General features: G+C 41.3%; 1 protein-coding gene across 3 annotated transcripts in view; it reads right to left on the reverse strand.

Annotated features, from left to right (window-relative positions):
• eml1 (EMAP like 1) overlaps positions 1–20253 on the reverse strand; it is a 133167-nt gene that overhangs the window by 16189 nt on the left and 96725 nt on the right. For all 3 annotated transcript variants that reach the window (XM_078562408.1, XM_078562409.1, XM_078562410.1), the window contains 12 exons: positions 19087–19236; positions 18573–18642; positions 18184–18294; positions 17988–18083; positions 16803–16937; positions 14618–14717; positions 10867–11021; positions 6690–6815; positions 5758–5889; positions 5047–5114; positions 2838–2926; positions 425–522 (listed from right to left, as the gene is read on the reverse strand). In XM_078562408.1, the coding sequence (XP_078418534.1) occupies positions 425–522; positions 2838–2926; positions 5047–5114; positions 5758–5889; positions 6690–6815; positions 10867–11021; positions 14618–14717; positions 16803–16937; positions 17988–18083; positions 18184–18294; positions 18573–18642; positions 19087–19236 (1330 nt within the window). The remainder of the gene's footprint in view (positions 1–424; positions 523–2837; positions 2927–5046; positions 5115–5757; positions 5890–6689; positions 6816–10866; positions 11022–14617; positions 14718–16802; positions 16938–17987; positions 18084–18183; positions 18295–18572; positions 18643–19086; positions 19237–20253) is intronic.

Genomic DNA, 20253 nt, shown 5'->3' on the forward strand with positions numbered 1-20253 from the left:
TCGGTTACGGTTGTACATAACTTCCTGCCTCGATGGAACTGTTGCGAAGGTTGCATACAATAGAAGGTTAGACAGCAGTCTAAAAATTCTTGAAGCGCCTTATTTTCATAAGGAAAACTCTGCATGGTATCAATGCCCTTTGACTGAAATGTGAAATTTCTTACTGAATTATAAAAGCCGCTGAGGCCAGAGTGATTGGGGTAATATTAATAAGGGTAGTGTAAATGAGGTGATACTGGATCAGCTGCCCATTATGTATCTTTCCCAATGTTAAACTCTATTGAATTGGGGGAAGCGGTCGATCTGATATCATTCTCCTAGTTTACACTATTGCCTAAAATTACCCCCCCAGATTTAACAAATCATCATTACAACAGAAAAACAAACATGCAATACAGTTCAATTTTTATTAAATGCAACTTACTGAGCATTTACCAACTCGGCTGTATTTTCTGCCATTTTCATTGACTGTGTAGATGTAAATATAATTATCATGGGAGCCAATTGCTAAATAATGTCCCTCTAAAAAAAGAAGCACAAAGTAGAATAGATTGCTGATAATGGAATTAATGCAAACTTGTGCTTTTAAAAAGTACAACATCCTTCTCAAAATACCCAATTAAAATAAAATGTTACCGGTTGACGTTACTAATACTACTGTAATATCAGTATTACTATCCCAAAAACACCTTTCACCAAGCACATCGTTTTGAATCTATGTTAGAGGATGGTAGCACTCAGTCACTGCATATCCATGTCTCACTCAAATTTGGACTCAATTATGTCAATGATACAATGCTGACGTCAATATAATCATATGTTGTGTCTGATAATGAGGTAGGCTTTTGATTGTGTCAGAAAAGGCAAAAATTGAAGACCTGCTATCTTAATTGTATTTTTGATTCAAATAGAAAAAAATGTCTAATTAAGATACGGGTAAATACACACCTTTGTTTAAATAATTTAAATACTAATTGTGCAATTCTCCCTCACTGTCTTTGGCATAAAGCTACCCATCAAGTTATCCTTCACTCGGTAGTCAGCTCTATAATATTTACATAAACATGTATCTCATTATCACATGCAAACTACACAAGCAATGACCTAAATAAAAATTGAATAAAGACTAAGAATATTAAATATCAATTTGTTTAGAAGTTGAAATCTGGAATAGGGCTGTTGATAAAGACATAAGGGGGAAAATTTTCTCTCCGTCGGGTGGGCTGGGCAGGAGCGGGCGTGCAGCCGATCGCCGCCCATGATCGGCTGTATGCCACCATTTTACTTGGCAGGCTAATTAAGGCCAGCCCAGCGTGACACGCACCCAGAAGCACTCAGCGCTATCTGTGCGAGTGGGGAGAGGAGGGAGAGTCGGGGTCTGTGCTTTTTCGTACATGCGCACGAAAGAGCACAGAAATCTCCCTGAAGCATGGAGCTGCCTCAGGGAGATTAATTTGATTTGGAAAACTTGAAAAAAAGAATTAAAAAAATTATTCAGACATGTCCCCTCATGTGACAGTGTCCCATGAGCTGGGACATGTCAATGAATTTTAATTAAAAATTTTATTACAGTTATAAACCCTTCATGAAACCTCATCCCACCTGTGGATGAGGATCCATGAAAAATGCGAAGGCTGCCTGGACTCTTCACCTGCCACCAACCTTAATGTTGGACGGGCAGCCCAGACAATCAGCTTAAGTAGATTATTAATGGCCTCAACAGGCGTTCGACAGGCGCACAGCCGACTCCGGTGCGCGCCTGCCAAACTGAAGATCAGAATGATGCGCGGTGACATCGGGATGCACGCCCAACATCACCGCGCATCATTTTACACGCTGACCAGAAGATTCAGGCCAAGAAGTTCTTTTAAATATAAGAACTAAAACAATTAGAATAATGCAGCCTTAGTGAGAGCTAACAGCTACCTGGAGCCATGTGTGAGAGCACCTATAACACAGCCTTCGTACCAGCAAATACAAATCAAAAGCTAAAGTGATAAAACAATGATGTTCAATCAAGGCATTCTAGATGTTTGAATGTCTAGCATATGCAGTTATTCAGACTCCTTGATCCTGCCTGTAGGAATCTGATCAGCTAGGCTGTAAATGAAGCATAATCCTGTCCCCATCAAATATATTGCCTGTCAGCTAATTGTTACACAGTCTCACAGCAGTTGTAGAGAAGTTGTAGAGGGCGATATGCATGCCCTGTAGTCAATGGTAAAGTATCAAGATGTGAAGATGCAACAAAGAAGCGGATAGAAAAATTGTTAAGAGGAAGAGCACAAGTAACAGCAATTTAGATACTGGAAAATATAATTTAATAAACACCTAGTTGTTCATTCTTGCCAAGATCTTGGGAGAATAGAAGAGGGAAACACCAAAACTTATCAAACCTTTGAAATTGAGTTTAGCAAAAAAAAATCATAGAATGATACAACATAAAAGAGACATTTGAACCCATTATGCCTATGCTAACTCTTTGAAAGAGTTATCCAATTTATCCTAGTGCTCTGCTGTTTTGCCATAGCCTTGCAAACTTTTCCTTTTGAATAAAGGTTTCATTTTTCCACAAATAAAACAACTGTTGCTAGAAATGAGAGACTCAATCTGGTGGTGACTAGTTATTTCTAGCTCAGCAGCTGGAACATATTAAAAACAATCAATCTTAGAGTGAGAATAATAACTAGGCATTGCATAGCTATAACCTGAAGCTATGAGAAGTCACACCAGTCAGTGCAAAGAAGTTTTGGGATGATTTCTTCTTTGCTTTGCAAGGCAGTAATATACAAATTCTAGTGGTAAACTTTTGGTAAACTATTTAAAAGTGTGTGTACCTGGTGAATAGCGCATGACTGAGAGCTGTTCATTTCCATCAGTGTGAACAGTCACCAAATCCTTTGATTCAGTGTCCAGAACTAACCACCTGTCAATCAAACAAACGGAACCATGATTCCCATTGAAACCTAAATACATGCATCAAACATCCTCAAGTGCAGGACTAGCCAGATTACCTATCAGCTTTTGCAGGAATCACTGCTACATGTTAAAATATAGGCCTGGATTTTCACAGAGCCGGGACAATTTTGGAGATATTTACAAATGGTGGGCGGGACCCAGATGCAGAAATCCCGCCCCCATTTCTAGCCAATACAGTTTTCGCCGGTAAGGGGAAAGGGGCAGGGCAGGAATTGCACAGATGCAAAACACAAATCTACTGGGCCAATTGAAAATAGCGTTGAGTTTATACAGACCCCATTTTCGCTGTTCCAAAGGCACACATCTACATTGTGAGAATCACGAATTTATGGAAGAGAAGTAAATAATTTTGAAGGACGGATAAAGTCTGTTTATAGTGTCATGATCTGAAGTTACTTAAATCCCCAGCAATTGAAAAATGAAAGAAACTGGGCTGCTGCTGGCAGTTACAGTTTAAAAAAAACACATGCTGCTGGAGAGCATTGATTGACAGGCCATCTGGTGTAGGTTATAGAAAACCATTACCATATGTTCCTGCAGTTTTAGTAGAGTTTATTGTTCAGATTTTCCAAGGGCTGTTATTATAGTTGAGTTCATTATGGATGCTTGGCTCAATTTCAAAAGGTCCAAAACCACTTACCTCAGCATGGAGACTGAGTTCACATTTTGATTGCCCAGCTTTAATAGGTTATTAAATTATTATCTGTCTTTGATATGGTTACTGAATAGAAGTTTGTTTATTTTTATAAGATTGACCACTTGAGGGGATTTAAAATCTTTGAATGGGTTTCATGAATGGGAGTTTTTTTCCCTCTGCATCAAGTATGTATGTATGAGAGCTCTATTAGATTGTTAGAAGTTTAATCGTTTTCACCTCCACATGGTCTGCCCATAGTGGATACTGGGTGAGTGGCATAGAAGGGAACTGAGGGGCGTGAGGTGCCAGGGAAGAAATACGGGGCTGAATGGGAGGGTGAGGGGTGAGGACTAGAGGGCCTATCAACCTTTTGCAAAACTGGGCTGACATCTCAGAGAACCAAGGCGGGCTTTCTAATCAGCCCGTCTTGGCTTTCACCTGCCTCAGTAGCCGCCTCTGAACTGCCTTCGGAGATAGCAGACCTGACTCCATCACACCACCCCCTCCTCAGAGTGAAAACTGCATGTGATGGGGCCTTTTATATCAGGGTAGGTCTACCGAGTCAGGAAATTTCCTGACTCGAGCTACCCGCCTCGGTAGCAAAAATCTGGCCCATAGTTGAAGCCAGCTTTGGGGTAGATTGGTGAAAATGGGATCTGTTCCATTCATCAAAAGATTCATCTGTAAAATCCACCTCCGTGATCAATGGCCTCCGCAGGAGACTAATTATGTTGCTGACCGCAATAACAAAACACTGGTTTGTTTCTATTACATTCCTTACAGTTTGATTGGAACTCAGTTAGATTATTTTATTAGTGGTACCCTCCAAGAGGGAACACTTGAGATGCTGATTTTTCAATGGTAGCAGGTATGGTAGGATTTCAGTGTCACCTCTACTGATCCAATTAAGATAGGCACATGCATTGTATATAAATTCGTTCCATAAGAAAGGTATATCCAAGTTAGCCATATTCCCATTAGCAATGCAAACTACTCATTTGCAGTTAAAAATCATACAAATATGAAAATGGCCTGTTAACACAAATATACAACTCAACCCTCTCGTTAAAGCAAAATCTGGAACTTCTTGATCAATTTCTCCCTTGTCCACCCAACAAGAGCTATAAATGAAAAATGAAATAAGGCAGAATTTTACAGCCCTGTCAAAGCAGGGGCGGGGCCAGCAAATGCAGCGAGCCGTTCAAAAGTCTGTGGACTTTGGCGGGAACGGAAAATCCTGCCGGTGGGAGGGGCAGGACAAAATTCCACCCATAGTTTTTGTAACTTTGGCTTCAGAAACATGATCAGTTCCAGATCAATTTTATTCCTTTTAATTTGCTGTGAATTTATATGGAAAAAAAAACCTGAAACAAAACAGCAACTGGCATTGCACAGTCTGACTGGTGGAGAAGCCACTTATTCACACTTACCTTCCAGTTTGCGTTCCTATAGCAACAACACATCCTGATGGATGGAAACCAGCAGACTGAGCTGGGTCCTACAATTTGGAGGAAACATTCAGAAGCACAGACTGTTAGTAATAGATTAATTAGACCCCACAGTGCTGAGAGGTTGTAAATCTCAATTGTTTAAACATGTATAGTAATTATGTAGGTGGAATGTTTCCTGTTAAGCAAACATTTCCTTACAATAACAGTGTTTTAATAACTAAACTATGCTGCAACCATATCATAAACCCGCTGTGCTTTTGTGTGTGCCTGCTTTACTTCCACTAGTGAAAGTTCTTCAATTGTAAGGCAAAAATCATTTGAATGGTCTTGACCAAAATTGTTTTTTCGAACTCTCACTGCCTTCAATTTCTCTACCTCTGAACCTTCTGGTCTTGCTTGTCCTAAGCTCCAAGTGCACTTATATGTTTCTTTCCCAGCCTGTTGCAATTAAGATTCATCAAGCCATCTCCTATGGTGAATATTTCCCAGAATCTGGAACTCCTTACCTTCCTCACTCCTCCCTCCTTTTTTTTAAACCAGCGAGCTTTTAAAAGCTTAGGTTTCTAACTAATTCTTGATTAATCTCATATTTTGCCACTCGTTTCAAGTTGGGTAGTGTCACGCATTTACCTAAGTTTGCCAATTTCCAATAACAAAAACTAGAGAGTGAAGATATTGACAATTTGATACCTCTATAATCTTGCTCCATATGGTCTGATGAGCGACAGCATCCCACAGAGTAATATGTTTGTCATGCCCACATGTTAGGAATTGTTCCTTATTTGGATGACTGGCCAAACCCCAGAGTTCATCTGTGTGACCCTACAGGTGTGGCAGAAGAAGAAAAGCAAATGAATGGTCTTCAAATCAACCTTAAGAGCTAAACAGAAAAGTAACAATCAGAGATCAAATTAGGATTAAGGCAGGAAAAACCAAAGGAGATTAATATAAAATAGACAACTTGCTTACTGTGACAAGATTTTCCAAAACCTTTTATTTAGCCATGTTCAATTTTCATCTCAGTGAAAAAGCACACTCCAAAAATAACACTGGGCATGAAATATTAAAGGCTAGTTTGCTCTATGCTTGAGAAGTTTAATACCTCCCTTGGCTAAAATTGGTTCTTTGGGAAAGAGGATTGCAAAGGGACAGCCTGCACAAGGGACTAGTTCTCCATAATAGACTACAGTTGACTGCTTGCTAATGTGTTCAAATGTCATTGATTATTGATTACGAGGAAGATTCATTGGCCACCATGCATGATGAACAATGAAAGAAAAAGTTGCCTCTCCAACTGCAGTGAAAAGAAGTATAATGGCACCAATTGAAATTCAGACTGTTGACCATTATCTTTGGAGTTTTATGGCACAGCCAAGAATAATCACAGAAACGGAAAGCCAACCTGTTCTGGCCCTTACAAAAAGACGGGTATAAATCTCAAGTCTAAATGGCCACTTTGACTGTAGCGAGTTCCACATGAGTGATTTACAATGGGAATTAATCAGGGCTAGAAATAAGCATGGTTTACGTGCATTTGCAGTAATGATTTATGAAAATTCCTTCTAGCAAACCAAGGAAGTTGAGGAGACAAAATGTGCATTTTTGTAATCATCAGTTTTTACCTGGGTGATTGGATGAAAGCCTCCAGATAAAGTGCCTTGTATGATGAAATTCCTTGTTGTGCCAATGAGCAATACTTCTCCCCTTCCTTCAGTTACTGTTCTCACTGGACCAAACTGCTCAGGAACCTTAATTGAAAAGAAGAGGGATTAACAGACAGATTCTATATAAGTCTGATCAGTACAGGAAATGCTATGAAGCCCATTTATCCTTTGCAACAGGATGTTTGCACTCCCAAGACAACAATGTTATGAAATTACACTTACACTGAGAGTATACTTGTATTATTAGGCTGAACTGTTGGCAGGATAACAACATTTTCTTAAAGGTTATTGATTAGTTTTTAGACTGTTCGTGTCACTGGAGAGATTTTACAGACCTATTCATTCCACAGACCTATTCATTTTTGGAATTTTAAAGATATAACCCTGCAACAGATAACCTTCAGATTATAAAGATGGCATTTCTTCTTCATAAAAAAAGTTATCACTTTGTTTTATCTTATAAAACTTATAAGCAAAGCAGCAGTGCAAACGAAAGTGCATATCACCGGAATATGGATAATCTCCATAGCTTGAATATTATACTCGGTCTGCATGTTGGATCAGCAGGACCAGAAGTGGATGTACTGCCTACTCCCACCCAATACTGGCTGCTGACAGCAATTATGCATTGGCTAGCCAGTTAACGGCCGGCCAGCAGGAAAGGTCTCCGCTGAGATGGCCAGAGCTATCAGGGGGACAGAGTGGGCTCTTCTATTAAGGTTGCTGTGGGCAGGGATTTTCTAAAAGGACTGCCAGTAGTGTGCAAGGATGCTGGGCAAACTGAAGCAACAATTATGGTTTTGAGTGCAGTTGCAGAACCCTCTTCAGTGACAGCCAATCTCTGCTATCCTGCAGCACAGGCAGGACCAACTTATTGAGGGATTTGAGACATGGCAGCCAGAGGACAAAGCCAAGCTCATGGCAATGAAAATGTGCAAATGCGCATGGCCCCTCATTTCTCCAATGACTGCTTGTGTTCCTTCCTCCAGGCAGGCAGTGATCGATGGGAGATACTGCTGCCAGGTAATGGCACGAGGAAACCTCCACATCTAACCAAGGGCATGGACAGAGGTGGCAGCAACAGCGAACAGCCTTGGGGTCTTGTAGGACCTGGGTGCAGTGTCGGAATAGGGTGAATGACCTTCTCCATTCTGCAAGTATGAGTAAAGAAGCCACTTGGCATTTTCAATGAATGTGTGTATGCTTGGTGGGGTTGGAAGATGGTATACGAGCGGTTCCAGTGGTAAAGGAGACCTGTACCCAGCAAAGCTGTTTAGGATTAGGTCGGATGGCAGGCACACCTCGAAGGGAAAAGTCCTGCAATGTGTTGGGCACATAAACCAGTGATGTTGGGAGGAGTATGTGCACCTCAGCCATCTAAAATAGGGACTCATGAATGTGCTGTTGTCTTCACAGGAGAAGAGGAAGCACAATGTGCTGGAACGCAACCACACAAGTGGTGGAATTTGAAATCTGGCAGTACTGACGTCAATGGAGAAGGACATTCTTGAGTTGACATACAAGAAGGGGGATGATCTATTGGTCGAGGAGAGGGAGGGGTTTTTAAGGAGGATGGGAATGAAGGGGATACACTTTCAGGATGGGTGGGTGGCCATTAGAAATGAAGGGCTAAGGGGCAGGGAATTCAAGGTCTTTTGATATCCTGCAATGTTATATTTGTGAAGTGGGCCATGCCCACGTGTAGCTGCAACAGCTACTTAGTTTGCCTCCTTAATGCCCATATATACTCACTGCTGTTTTTCATCTATCAGGTGGACCATCGTCCAGGCCGAATGAGGAGCCAAACGATCCATCATTATCATCGGAGGAGGAGGGTCCCTCAGATGCTAAAACAAAAATTGCTGGAAAAACTCAGCAGGTCTGACAGCATCTGTGGAGAGGAAGACAGAGTTAACATTTCGAGTCCGTATGACTCTTCTGATGAGTCATATGGACTCGAAACATTAACTCTGTCTTCCTCTCCACAGATGTTGTCAGACCTGCGGAGTTTTTCCAGCAATTTTTGTTTTTTGTTCCAGCATCCACAGTATTTTGCTTTTATCCCTCAGATGCTGCCGCATCATATCCTCATCCTGCACCTCGCACCACCTCAGATAGCGGCACCTCAGTGCGGTTCAGCGCATTCATACAGACAGTAGCACAGACTGAGTACAGCACATCACAGTCTGGACCAGCATTCAAGAGACCCAGGGCAATGCTCTGGGGACCTGGGTTTGAATCCTGCCACGGCAGATGGTGGAATTTGAATTCAATTTTTAAAATCTGTAATTAAAAGCCTGATGATGACCATGAAACTATTGCCAATTGTTGCAAAGACCCATCTGGTTCACTAAGGTCCCTTCGGGAAGGAAATCTGCCGTCCTTACCTGGTCTGGCCTAAACGTGACTCCAGACCCACAGCAATGTGGTTGACTCTTAAAATGCCCTCTGAACAAGGGCAATTAGGGATGGGCAATAAATTCTGGCCAATAAGTGCAATGCCCACATCCCATGAATGAATTTTTTAAAAAATCGCCTGAGCAGCTGTCGGAAACTGAGAGTTCCCAGGATTCTGACAGTCAGATGAGTGTCAAAGACCAGAAAGATGCTGAACCCAGGCAGATGACAAGCCTCAGGAGTCATCCATCAGGCAGCAAATGCTAACTGTCCAGTGGGAAGTATGTGGAAATCCAGTGGAGCTTCCAGAGGATATAGGCGCCCTGGTTTATACAATGCAGGAGTCCATGGGGGGCACCCTCTGCTCTGAACGCATGGCGTCCTCCATCGAGATATTGGCCACTCTCATGGAGGGCCAACTGCAGCAGCTCAGTCAAGGGTTTCTGGGGCTGCGTTCAGACCTGAAAGCCCACATACTGGCAGTGACCTCAGCAGGGCAGAGATGGATGAGGCAGCTGGTCTAAGAGGGTGTCAGGAGGGGTTCATCTGGTCTGAGAAATTATGTAACTACAGCTTTTTAATGATATGGAATGAGGGCTTTGGCAGCCTATTGGAAGTGCCTTTCAACAAGTACTTCTCTGGTCTCTCTCACTCCCAAAAGCTGCTACCCTGCTGGCTCCTCAACATGGCCCTGTGACTTTCAGATTCATCCGCTGAGTCTGTGTTTGATTGGTCATCAAATGTCTCTGGCTGTCCATCCCAGTCTACCTCCTCCACCTGATCTCCCCGGGAAAGAGCCAGATTGCACAGGCACAGCACACGACAACAAAGAGTGACACATGACCCAGTGTATATTGAAGCGATCCCCCAGACCGATCCAAGCAACGGAACCTCATCTTGAGCAGCCCGACCATCCTCTCAATTCTGGCCCTTGTGGAGGCATGGCTTTTGTTGTACCTCTCTTCAGCTCTTCAGTGGGGGCTCAAAGATGTCCTATAGGTGTCATTAGCCATCTTTTCAGAGAGTATTCTTTATCGTTCACCAGCCATCCATTCAGTCATGCAGGGAGGGCTGAAAAACCTTGGACCCTGGGAGTGCTGGAGAATATGAGAATCATGGCAACTCCCAGGATACCATGCACAAGCCTGAAGGATCTGCTGCTGCTAATCGCACACGTATTGAGCGAGTGGTTTTACGATTTACGGTTCACAAAGGCCCCTAGCTGGCTCTTCTGCAGGTGTTTTGATCGCCACATGGGTGCAAATGAATGGCATTGATTTAGTTTAAAGGTTAAAAGCAAAACAGGTCCAGGAAGTTGAAATGATACCATCGATGTAGTTGCTGACTAAACATAGCAATCAATCTCCATCAATTGGTCTGAAGCAGACCCAACAAGGACACAAGGAAAACTCCAGTGGCGGAAACCTTTGGGCAACCATAGGTCCAAAGACACCTGTTTCTCCTAAGCACTCTACACTTACCACATGTCATATCACATATCTTTCAAGTACTGTATTCCCAATTCTTAATCATTTTGAAGATTAGTATTTACTTGCCAGGGCAATCCTAACAAGACTACTGAAGTTCTATCCTGTTAATCCAATAATAGAACGTTACAGGGGGAAGCATATTCAATAGCGTATTAGTCGACTGTAGAATATATAATAACAGAGCCAGCATTGTTATGTTGTTATCCAGGAATTGGGAAATTATTCCACGATTGGCTTAGATGTCTCACCTCAGTTTCTTGTATCTTCTGGTAATTGCGGTCCCAGGAGATCAGCTTTCGGTCTTTTCCTCCACCTGATACGAGAGTGCCGTCACGCAGCATACAAAGTGCAAATATACCCCCTTCATGGGCCCCCTGAATAGCACAGCTGATGCGGTTGGTACCTAAGATAAGTGGTCACATAATACAACTATATTTAACAGAAAAAATGGACAATGCATCCAATAGGTCAGTTTTCAATTCAATTGTTTTCAAATAGAATTTTAATATTTGTTTCATTAGTTACAAAGCCACTTGGAAAAAGATCAGATAATTAACAATAGTATTTATTAGCGAATTACAGTAAGAGGGTGAAGTTAAACTTTTAGCTCTTAATGTATTTTGCTATGAGTATGGTGATTTCCTTTCCTCGGTACAACGATAATTTCATTCAACCCATTCGCATCATGGTCTCAAAAGTTAGATTAAGGCAAGTTGAGACACAAATAGAGGAATAGACTCTCTTCTAATGGATTTCCTTGTCATGATTCTAAGTTCTGATGCTTTATATGTTCTATTCTGCTCCAATTTCATTTTTACACCCCCCCCGCACCCCCCACCCCCACTCCAACTCCACTATATCCCCAGAACCACTCCCCAAAAGGAGAACATTCTGGTCCTAGGTGTAAGCAGAAACACTCAAGCCAAAGGCCCAGGGTTACTAGGTTGCTTCCCTCACTGCGAGACAGCAAGTGACTAGAATGTCTTTGCAATAATCTGGCTAACTTTGGAAAATCCAGACTCAAACCTGGGTTTTACCATTTTTGGTACAGCATGTTGAAATGTCAATAAAACTCTGAGGCTAGATTTTCAACTGAAGCAGAAAATGATGGGAAGTATAAGCCTGAAATCCCAATATAAACTCCCACCGCATAGACCCAGATTTTCACAGATTGGAACGACTATGGGGCCATTTAAAAATGGCAGGCAGGACTCGATTCCAGGATTCCTTCTCCCATTCCTGGAGCCTCCAATTTTAGTTGGCACGGGATAAGGGTGCGAGTAGCAAGCCCATACCCTGCACCCCCAACCTGGCCAGCTCCATTGTGCAGACAAACATCTTTTGGCCCCCCACAATTTTCATGGGTGTTGTTTTGTAGGCATGCAGATTGACTGAGAGCCCAAACTCATTAAAGGATTATCTGAGTGGAGGTTTTTTTTGACAGCTAGAGGGAACTGTTGACTTTGCTAGATTGGCATTTTTATGTGATGATAATGTTATTTTTTTCTGTGATCCCTTTTGTCAATGTCTCAATGTTTATTTACACAAGACTAAGAGGTGTGGTGTTTGAAATTTCTGTTATTGAAACTTTAATGGTCTATTTGATTGACACTTTTATAGGGTTGTAGCAGCAGCAGTTTTTTTTTTCAAAAAAGATTTCTGAATGGGAATTTCTTAAAATAGTTCCACACATGCCGTTGTAACTATAGGGTTCATTGGTTCAGTACATAGTGTGTACTGGGTGAAAGGGCATGGAAGGGACATAAGTTGGCATTAGTTAGCGTGGCAGTAGGGTAGGGAGTGGGTGGAGGGTGAGCTGGGCTTTTAATCAGCCTACCTCAGCACTTGGCTGCTCCTGTGGCCACCTATGCTCCGCTTCCAGGATTCTATCCTGCACCCACCTCTCTCTCCCATCCCCCTGACCCCCAAGCACCCACCCCAATTGGATTGAAGATCGCACCATTCGGGGGCCTTTCTACCAAGGCAGGTCCAGCAAGTCAAGAAATTTCCCAAGTTGAGCTACCCACCTCAGTAGCAAATATCCGGGGCAGTATTCTGTAGCAACTGCATCAGAATGAATAGCAAGTTGATTGTCAGATGAAACCAGCTTCTTTTTGTATGTATACAATGAACATGATCAACTTGCTCTAATAAACTATTTGCAGGAGGTTTTAAAAATGTGACTTCTATATGTAAATGGTTTCCAGAGCAGAGAAATGGTCTAATTAGATCATGTAGTTGAGTGAACTGTCAATTCAGTTGAATGCAGATTTATGCAATGAGCTTTGGGAGGTTGACCGTAAGCCCACAGCTTTGTGACAGGCAAAGGCAGATTCAGATGCTTCTGTTGGGTCTAACATTTGCATTCAGTTTCCAACAACCATAAAGATTAACTGTGTCGCAGGTACACATCTGACACTTGAGATTGCATAGGTTGCATCTCCTGGCCCGAAGATCACCGAAACGTGCATAAAGATGTGACCCAAGCACCAGATGCAATATTTTTTCAAGTGAAAGGATTCTGTCAGTTGGTTCAGGGTAAGGCTAGCCATGTTTTGTGTCTCTGACGGCCACTTACCATGGAACTTCAGGAACCACTAATAAAGTGCAAGTCGGAATTCTCATTATTTTGCATATATCTCAAGCTACTGATAGTAATAGATCATGATTTTGTGATTTAAGATTTATCCACCATTAATATGACCAACAGCCCTTTCCAATGCCCACAGAATTCAAACAGGAGAAACCAGCGAATAAGAAGCATAAGCACAAACAGCACTGAGTGGCCTGGACTCCATTGGGTGGATTACCAGAACTCTGGGACTACACGTAGATACCTTGCATTAACGGGATACAAAATAATTTTGGAACCACGAACTTTTCTCCTCCTCTCCTGTAGGTGCTGATTCTTTGCTGGGCTACAATTTCACAGCTGCCATGGGTTTTCCAGTGATGACCCATGTGACCATAGGCGTGAGTGGTCAGCAGTTCACTCAACCATCAGAGTATCACTGCAGATCTTGAACCTGTCCTTGCCCAGTGTCACCTCACCTCAGTGACCAGCCCCCCGTACTTCAAGCAGCAATAGCTGGCAAGTGATCAGGAGCAGGATATCTAACCTTCCCTAACCCAGTGATAATGGGATCAATTATAACACCCAAATCATCAACTTAGCTGAGATCAGTTAATTCAGCACAAACATGTCGTCAATTTTGGCACTTTTTGGTCTGCAAAGCTCAGCTTCTCACCCTCTTAACCAACAGATCCTTTGAGGAAACAACATTTTTTTAAATTCAAAAATATATTTTGGAGGTTGTTTAACAGTAAGAATTTTATTATATTTTTCTCTTTCACAGAATGCAAACTCATCCAGATTTTGAAGATCAGAGACCTACTGGGCAGGATTTTACCATTGGCGAGCGGGGGCGGGGCCCGCTCGCCGACTCGTAAAATGACCCGTGGTGACGTTGGGCCCCATTTAAATTTTCAGGTAGTCAGGGGCGCAGCAAAATCAGCTGCATGCCCGCCGACCTGTCAATGGCCCACCCATGTAAAATTGCGCCGTGCCTCCAATTGGGGGCGCTGATCGGAAGCGCGCCTGCCCTTCAACTTCCCCCCCAACAGGGGAAAAATCCTGTCCACTGAGTCTGGTCTTACCAAAAACTGAAATGACAAAGAATGGTATAGTCCTCGTTAACATTTTGTTTCACCATTCTTATTTTCACCAACTTTACTGTTGGTAACATTGCAAGATATTTTGCTCTAAATTATGAAGTACAATCACAAGGGCATCATTTGTTGAAGAAAGGTCACTGTCGAATGCCTAATTTCTTTTTATATATTCAGTGTTGACATTTTTATTCATGAATAATGTCCTTTCATGCCTCTTTGCACGTGATTTAATGACTGAAATTAAAATTAGATATTGCCAGCATTTGGAAGAAAAGGAGCAATAGAAATAAAATGTGACTTGAAAAGCATAGTTTGCCTTGATCTCACCTTTTCCCCAAACTAGAATATTTCCACTTGAATCCCCGGTTATTGTATCACCATTTTCAGCAAAAGTCGCACACAGCACAAACTTTGGTTTCTCATGTTTCTATGAAGACGTAAATACATTAAGATAGTATTTAAAGTTACATTTTTTAGAACAAGATACAATATTTTTCAAGTTTTCAAGAAATATAGCCAAATACCTGTTGTAACATGACACTCTAAACTATCTTGAGGAATTAACAGTCAGTGTCTTCAGCCTAAGAGTCTGAATCATGTATATTAGTCAAGCTCTCCCCAATGTTCTTTCAATTTATAGAAATCGGGAAAGAAAATTTGATGGTTGGAACTACCACCTAGAAGGACAAGGGCAGCAGACAGATGGGAACACCACCACCTGGAAGATCCCCTCCAAGTCACTCACCATCCTGAATTGGAAATATATTGCCGTTCCTTCACTGTCGCTGGGTCAAAATCCTGGAGCTCCCTTCCTAATAGCACTGTGGTGTACCTACACCACATGGACTGCAGCAGTTCAAGAAGGCAGCTCACCACCACCTTCTCAAGGGTGACTAGGGATGGGCAATAAGTGCTGGCCCAGCCAGCGAAACCCACCTCCCATGAATGAATTTTTTTTAAATTTGCAGATTTGGTTGACATCATTATTCTCACAGTCAATCAATGTCATCTGAACTTCAAGTGCAGGTTACAACCTTGAGCATAATCAAAGTCAATTTACTTTTTTTAATGTAATTTTCTGTTTGTGCACTTGCTGTTGGAACTAAATAGCATCTTTTTTAGTGTCCTATGCATAATGGTTACCAGGTTTTATCAGGTATTGCTGTTGCAGGTCAGGAATTGGGCAAGTTACGATTACTGATGGCAATCCAATTTTTTAAACCTGGAAAACAATGCGCTACTGTTATGATATATGAAGACAGCAAATTTTACTTAAAAAATACTGTATTCCTGCTTTAGAATATAGCGTTGAAAGATTATGGTCAAACCTCCCTGTACCAGTTGCATGGAAATCGCAGTTGTATACCATTTAATTGGAAAAAAAGTTGTGTGCAAGTATAATTCTATTTTCATCCCTTTCAAATTATTATAGTCAAAATGGAAACACTGCTTACTCATATTCCCTAGATATTTAAAATCTCTTATTAATCTTAAGACTTTACAGCCTTGCTAAACATTACTGACAAATATAGATATCCTGTTGACCATAGTGCAGATTTCCAGTGTTGGTTTTAATGATGTAACCTGGGGCAGGATTTTTTTGCTGAGCAGGCGGGCGCGCGCCTGACACGCCCGAGCGTAAAATGACGCACTGTGACATGGGGCGAGCGTCCTGACGTCATCGTGCACTCAGCAGCGCAACCGTCGACAATTAAAAGGCTTATTAAGGCCATTAACGATGTAATTTAATGAAATTTTTCACTGCCTGTCCAACCTTACGGTTGGTGGGCAGGCAAAAAGGCCAAGCGGCCTTTGCACTTTTTAGGAAACCTCATCCACGGGCAGGATGAGGTTTCCAACAGCTATTAAAAATTAAATAAAAATTTAAACATTTCATTAAGAAGATGTCCCTGCTCATGTGACAGAGTCATGTGAGGGGACATGTTTTTTAACAATTTAAAATCCTTTATTTTTATTTCTTAAAATCTTCATCTCCCTGATTGGAGAGAGATCACACACATGTGCAAAGTTGCATCCTCGCCCTCCTCCCACTGCCCCCCCACCCCCACCCCACCCACACAGGCAGCGCTGAGCACTGCCGTGAGCGTTTCATGCTGGGCGGGCCTTAATCGGCGTGCCAGCATGAAATTGCAGTCCGGACCTGATCGCAGGCGGTGATCAGCTTCCTGACCGCTCCTGCCCGCCCCCGCCAAGCCCGCCCGACGAGGGAAAAATCCTGGCCCTGGTGTGTAGAATATTTTCGTTCCTTTTAGCTTTAGTTCCAATTGAATTACACCAGTAATAAATCAATCTGTGCTTTACCATTCATTTTCATGTAGCGAGTACCTGTGCATTATCTAAGCAAATATATTATAGGAATCGTGTGACGGTTAGAACAGGGCCACAAGGTTATAACTTTGGAGCAATGTGATTAACTTCCATGCCCACACTTAAAGCATTTTTTAAAATGAAAAACTCACGTGCTTCTGATGTTTATGCAATGCAAGCGTACCTCAAACAATCCTTGTTTCTTTGCAAAAGAGCCTCCTTCAAGCGTCCAAAAGTAAATGTGTGATTTTCCGCAGGTAACAATGATGTTGGTCTCTGTTGGATGGAAATCTGCTGCAAAGACTGGCTCATTTGAACACTGGCAAGGATACAAGTGAACACATATTCATGTACTTGTTCTAAGCAACCAACAATTGTACAAAACGCAGAGTTAACTTCAGAACATTTTCTGGACTTGCACTTGCTTTGACTCACACTGAATTTTCATTGAATTATTGTTGGAATGCCTTCATTACTTTTAGCGGAGTGTATGGATAAGCTGGTCTCAGGCAGTTACCATTGCTACTCTTCATTGATCCAAAAGGAGATGCAATAGAGTAGCATAGGCCATTCTTCACATTCCTGCTCCCGCATCACTCACTACAGACTGAAAACTCAATTACAGGAATTCATCCATATCTTACAGTTACATTCTGCCAATAAGAAAACTCTATGCACATTGTTAACTTCAGTGAGTGGAAGATAACCTTAAAATTATACCATAAGGAGCAACATCTCTGTGGGAGGTGGGTAATTAACAGCAGAAATTGAGCCAGAAAAGATTATTTTGTAGCTTTTGCTTTAGAGACAATAATTCATACTTTTAATGTAAAATTATTAAACTATCAATATTCCATGTCAAGGCTATTTCAAATATCCTTGTGGACTTTTCTGAACAGAGACTACAGGTGGCTGCAAATTGGCCTGTAAAAACGTCAATACAAGTGAACAGGCATATTCTGCAAATGTTTATCCACTCCACATCTCCTTTAATTAAATGCCTGACTTCTAGGAGCTATGGGCAAGCCTGTCAACATGACTTGCTATTGAATGTTAGCAACATGTGCTTCACATTTCTAAGTATTTGAACAAAATACAATTCCTGCATTTACCTTTATCTTTGGCAGGCATTTTATAGTCATAATTACAGTTTACCTCTGTTTTATAGTGTAGCCTATAAATGTTCTTGTACACACTCTCCTTTATCCTTCCCCTCCTCAGGATAAAAATCATACAAAATCAGATAGAACAAATTACAATATAAATAATTGATGTGATTGACTTATGGTGTTTCCTGAACAACCAGTTAAATAAAATATTTGCAATAACCCAGTAATGTAGATGTGAAAAATGTACAGAATGGAAATACCTTAATATCACCTAGTCTCTCTACTTTCTGCCAATCCCACACTGAAAGGACATGGTCATTAGAATCATCCACTGCACACAAGGTAGAGCCTCCATTCTGAAAAACAGAAATGTAATGGAAGCACACATACATAACAGAATTCCCTACAGTGTTTAACAGAAAGAATTCTATTCAATGAATATCTCCTCACACTTACCGATTTTGAGAAAGCAAGACAGGTCACTGACCGATCAAAGAAACCTGTTCCAATTGTGTGCAGTGTATTCAAACTAACCGAATCCCAGATTCGAACATGAGGGGCTGCTTGCTGTGCAAATAAAGCAGAGGCAGATTCATTTCACTTCAGTTTAGTTTAGTTGGCAATAAAGGCTTTCTTAAATGGCTCAGCAATCTTTAGTGGAAATATGAACAGATTTTCCACACAATTTCTTCATTGTATTATTGCAGTTTAAATTATCTACTTAAAACTGTTGGAGAGTTCATTATTGAAACACCAATCAAAGCAAATGAGGTTCATTATGTGTCTGCATGTTCTATTTCACTTTACATTATGTGTTACTTGGATGAATAAAAAGTACCACACACATTTCCATCCTTGGTTATTCCTGCTACCTGACCAGTTGCTATGGTGATCCTGTCAGGGTGGACTGCAAGGCTAAGAAAAGAAAAAAATATCTGTCAGCTGTTGCATGAAGATAAAGGCATGACTCATATTATTCCTAACTACATTTGCTAATACCCATTAGTACACCAATCTCAACTAACAGCCTGGTAATGTTTCAGTATCATTTGCACTTGCAATTTAATCCTAAAGAGCTAAAACAAGCATACTGACACAGTGTGAGAGATCAGTCAGTAAATAAGTGCAATTTGAAAATCAAGACCATTACATCATCAGAAACTTTGTAGCAAGTTTCCTGCTAACATGAAAAAAAACCATTACAGTAAACAAATGTAAATCAATTGCTCTCAAACCAGGAAGGATTAATCAGACATACAGGATTAGTTGACAGGTTGACTGTAAAAAGTGTTGGTGTCCACAGCAACAAGCAGTAGATGGAACTAGGGCACATTTACCTTCATGTTTTTCAAAACTCACCACTTGACATCATCATTGTGGCCAGTATAATGTCTCTGAAGTTGTTCCTCCACATTGTATAGTACGACCACAGATGCAATGAAATATACAATCTCACCAGTTGGCAGAAGGTACAGGTTACAGCGGCAATCCCGGCCTCGATAGCCATAACTGAAATATTGGTCAAGTACATTAACTGGAGTAACAGGTGAAGCTTCACACAGAGGAAGAGCAACTTTAAAGTTGACTTGTATTCTGAGACACTTTGATTACATAGCTAAATGTGACATTGCTGGCATCAGGTGAATTGGTGATGAAAACATTGAAAACCAATGTAGTTCTATGTCATTTTTACAATAAAAAAAAACTAAAGGCTAAGTCTTCTTTTAAAACACTAGTGGGAGAAAAATGGAGGATAACAAACACACATTCCCTCCTCTAAATAGTGCAGGGATTAGCTGTCTGTTGCTCAGTGGGATTTCAGCGTGTTTCTTTAAGTATGACTCTAACTAAAGGCAACTAGGAGTGAGCAATAATGCAACCTTGCTAGCACTACCCATGTAGGGTCGCCAGCTGTGATTAAATGTGTTTCCCTTCTCTCTCCACAGGTGCTGCCTGATTTCCTGAGTTTTTCTAGAGTTGTCTGCTTTTGTTTAAGATATCGCAGTGACACTTTTATACTTTAAAAATGCACGCTCCTGGTTTCAGCCTTAGGGAAAACAATTGGCTCTTTCAGGCTGACAGGAAAAGATGTAATTAGCAGCTTGCATTGCAGTGCACCTTGATTTTTGTGGTCATGCAAATGAATTGCTTTAAACTGTTTCTGATCTAAGGGTTTTATATTTAGTTTTAAAGTAGCTGGGATGAGTAAACTGAAGCATTAGGAACATTCCAAACATGTGGGCCCTCTGTCACACTTACAACAGCACAAGAAAGGAGGAAAATAAGTCCTTTCTCCAAAGTAAATCATGTCCTCAATGAACAAAACGGAGAGAAATTTAAAAAGGGGTATGGTCTAACTGCCTGCTGAAGCTGCATTAAATATTTACGTAGTCAAATGTTGTTATGTAGGAATATGGGCAGTTACAGCAGGCGATCGGGAGAACTGAACTGGATTTATTATGTAAAGTGTAAAATGGAGCCCAGTGTTTAGCACAGCATAGGAGCATAAATGCCATTCATAAATAA

Source organism: Cetorhinus maximus, chromosome 18 (genome assembly GCF_964194155.1).
Source record: "Cetorhinus maximus chromosome 18, sCetMax3.hap1.1, whole genome shotgun sequence".
Classification (NCBI taxonomy): domain Eukaryota; kingdom Metazoa; phylum Chordata; class Chondrichthyes; order Lamniformes; family Cetorhinidae; genus Cetorhinus; species Cetorhinus maximus.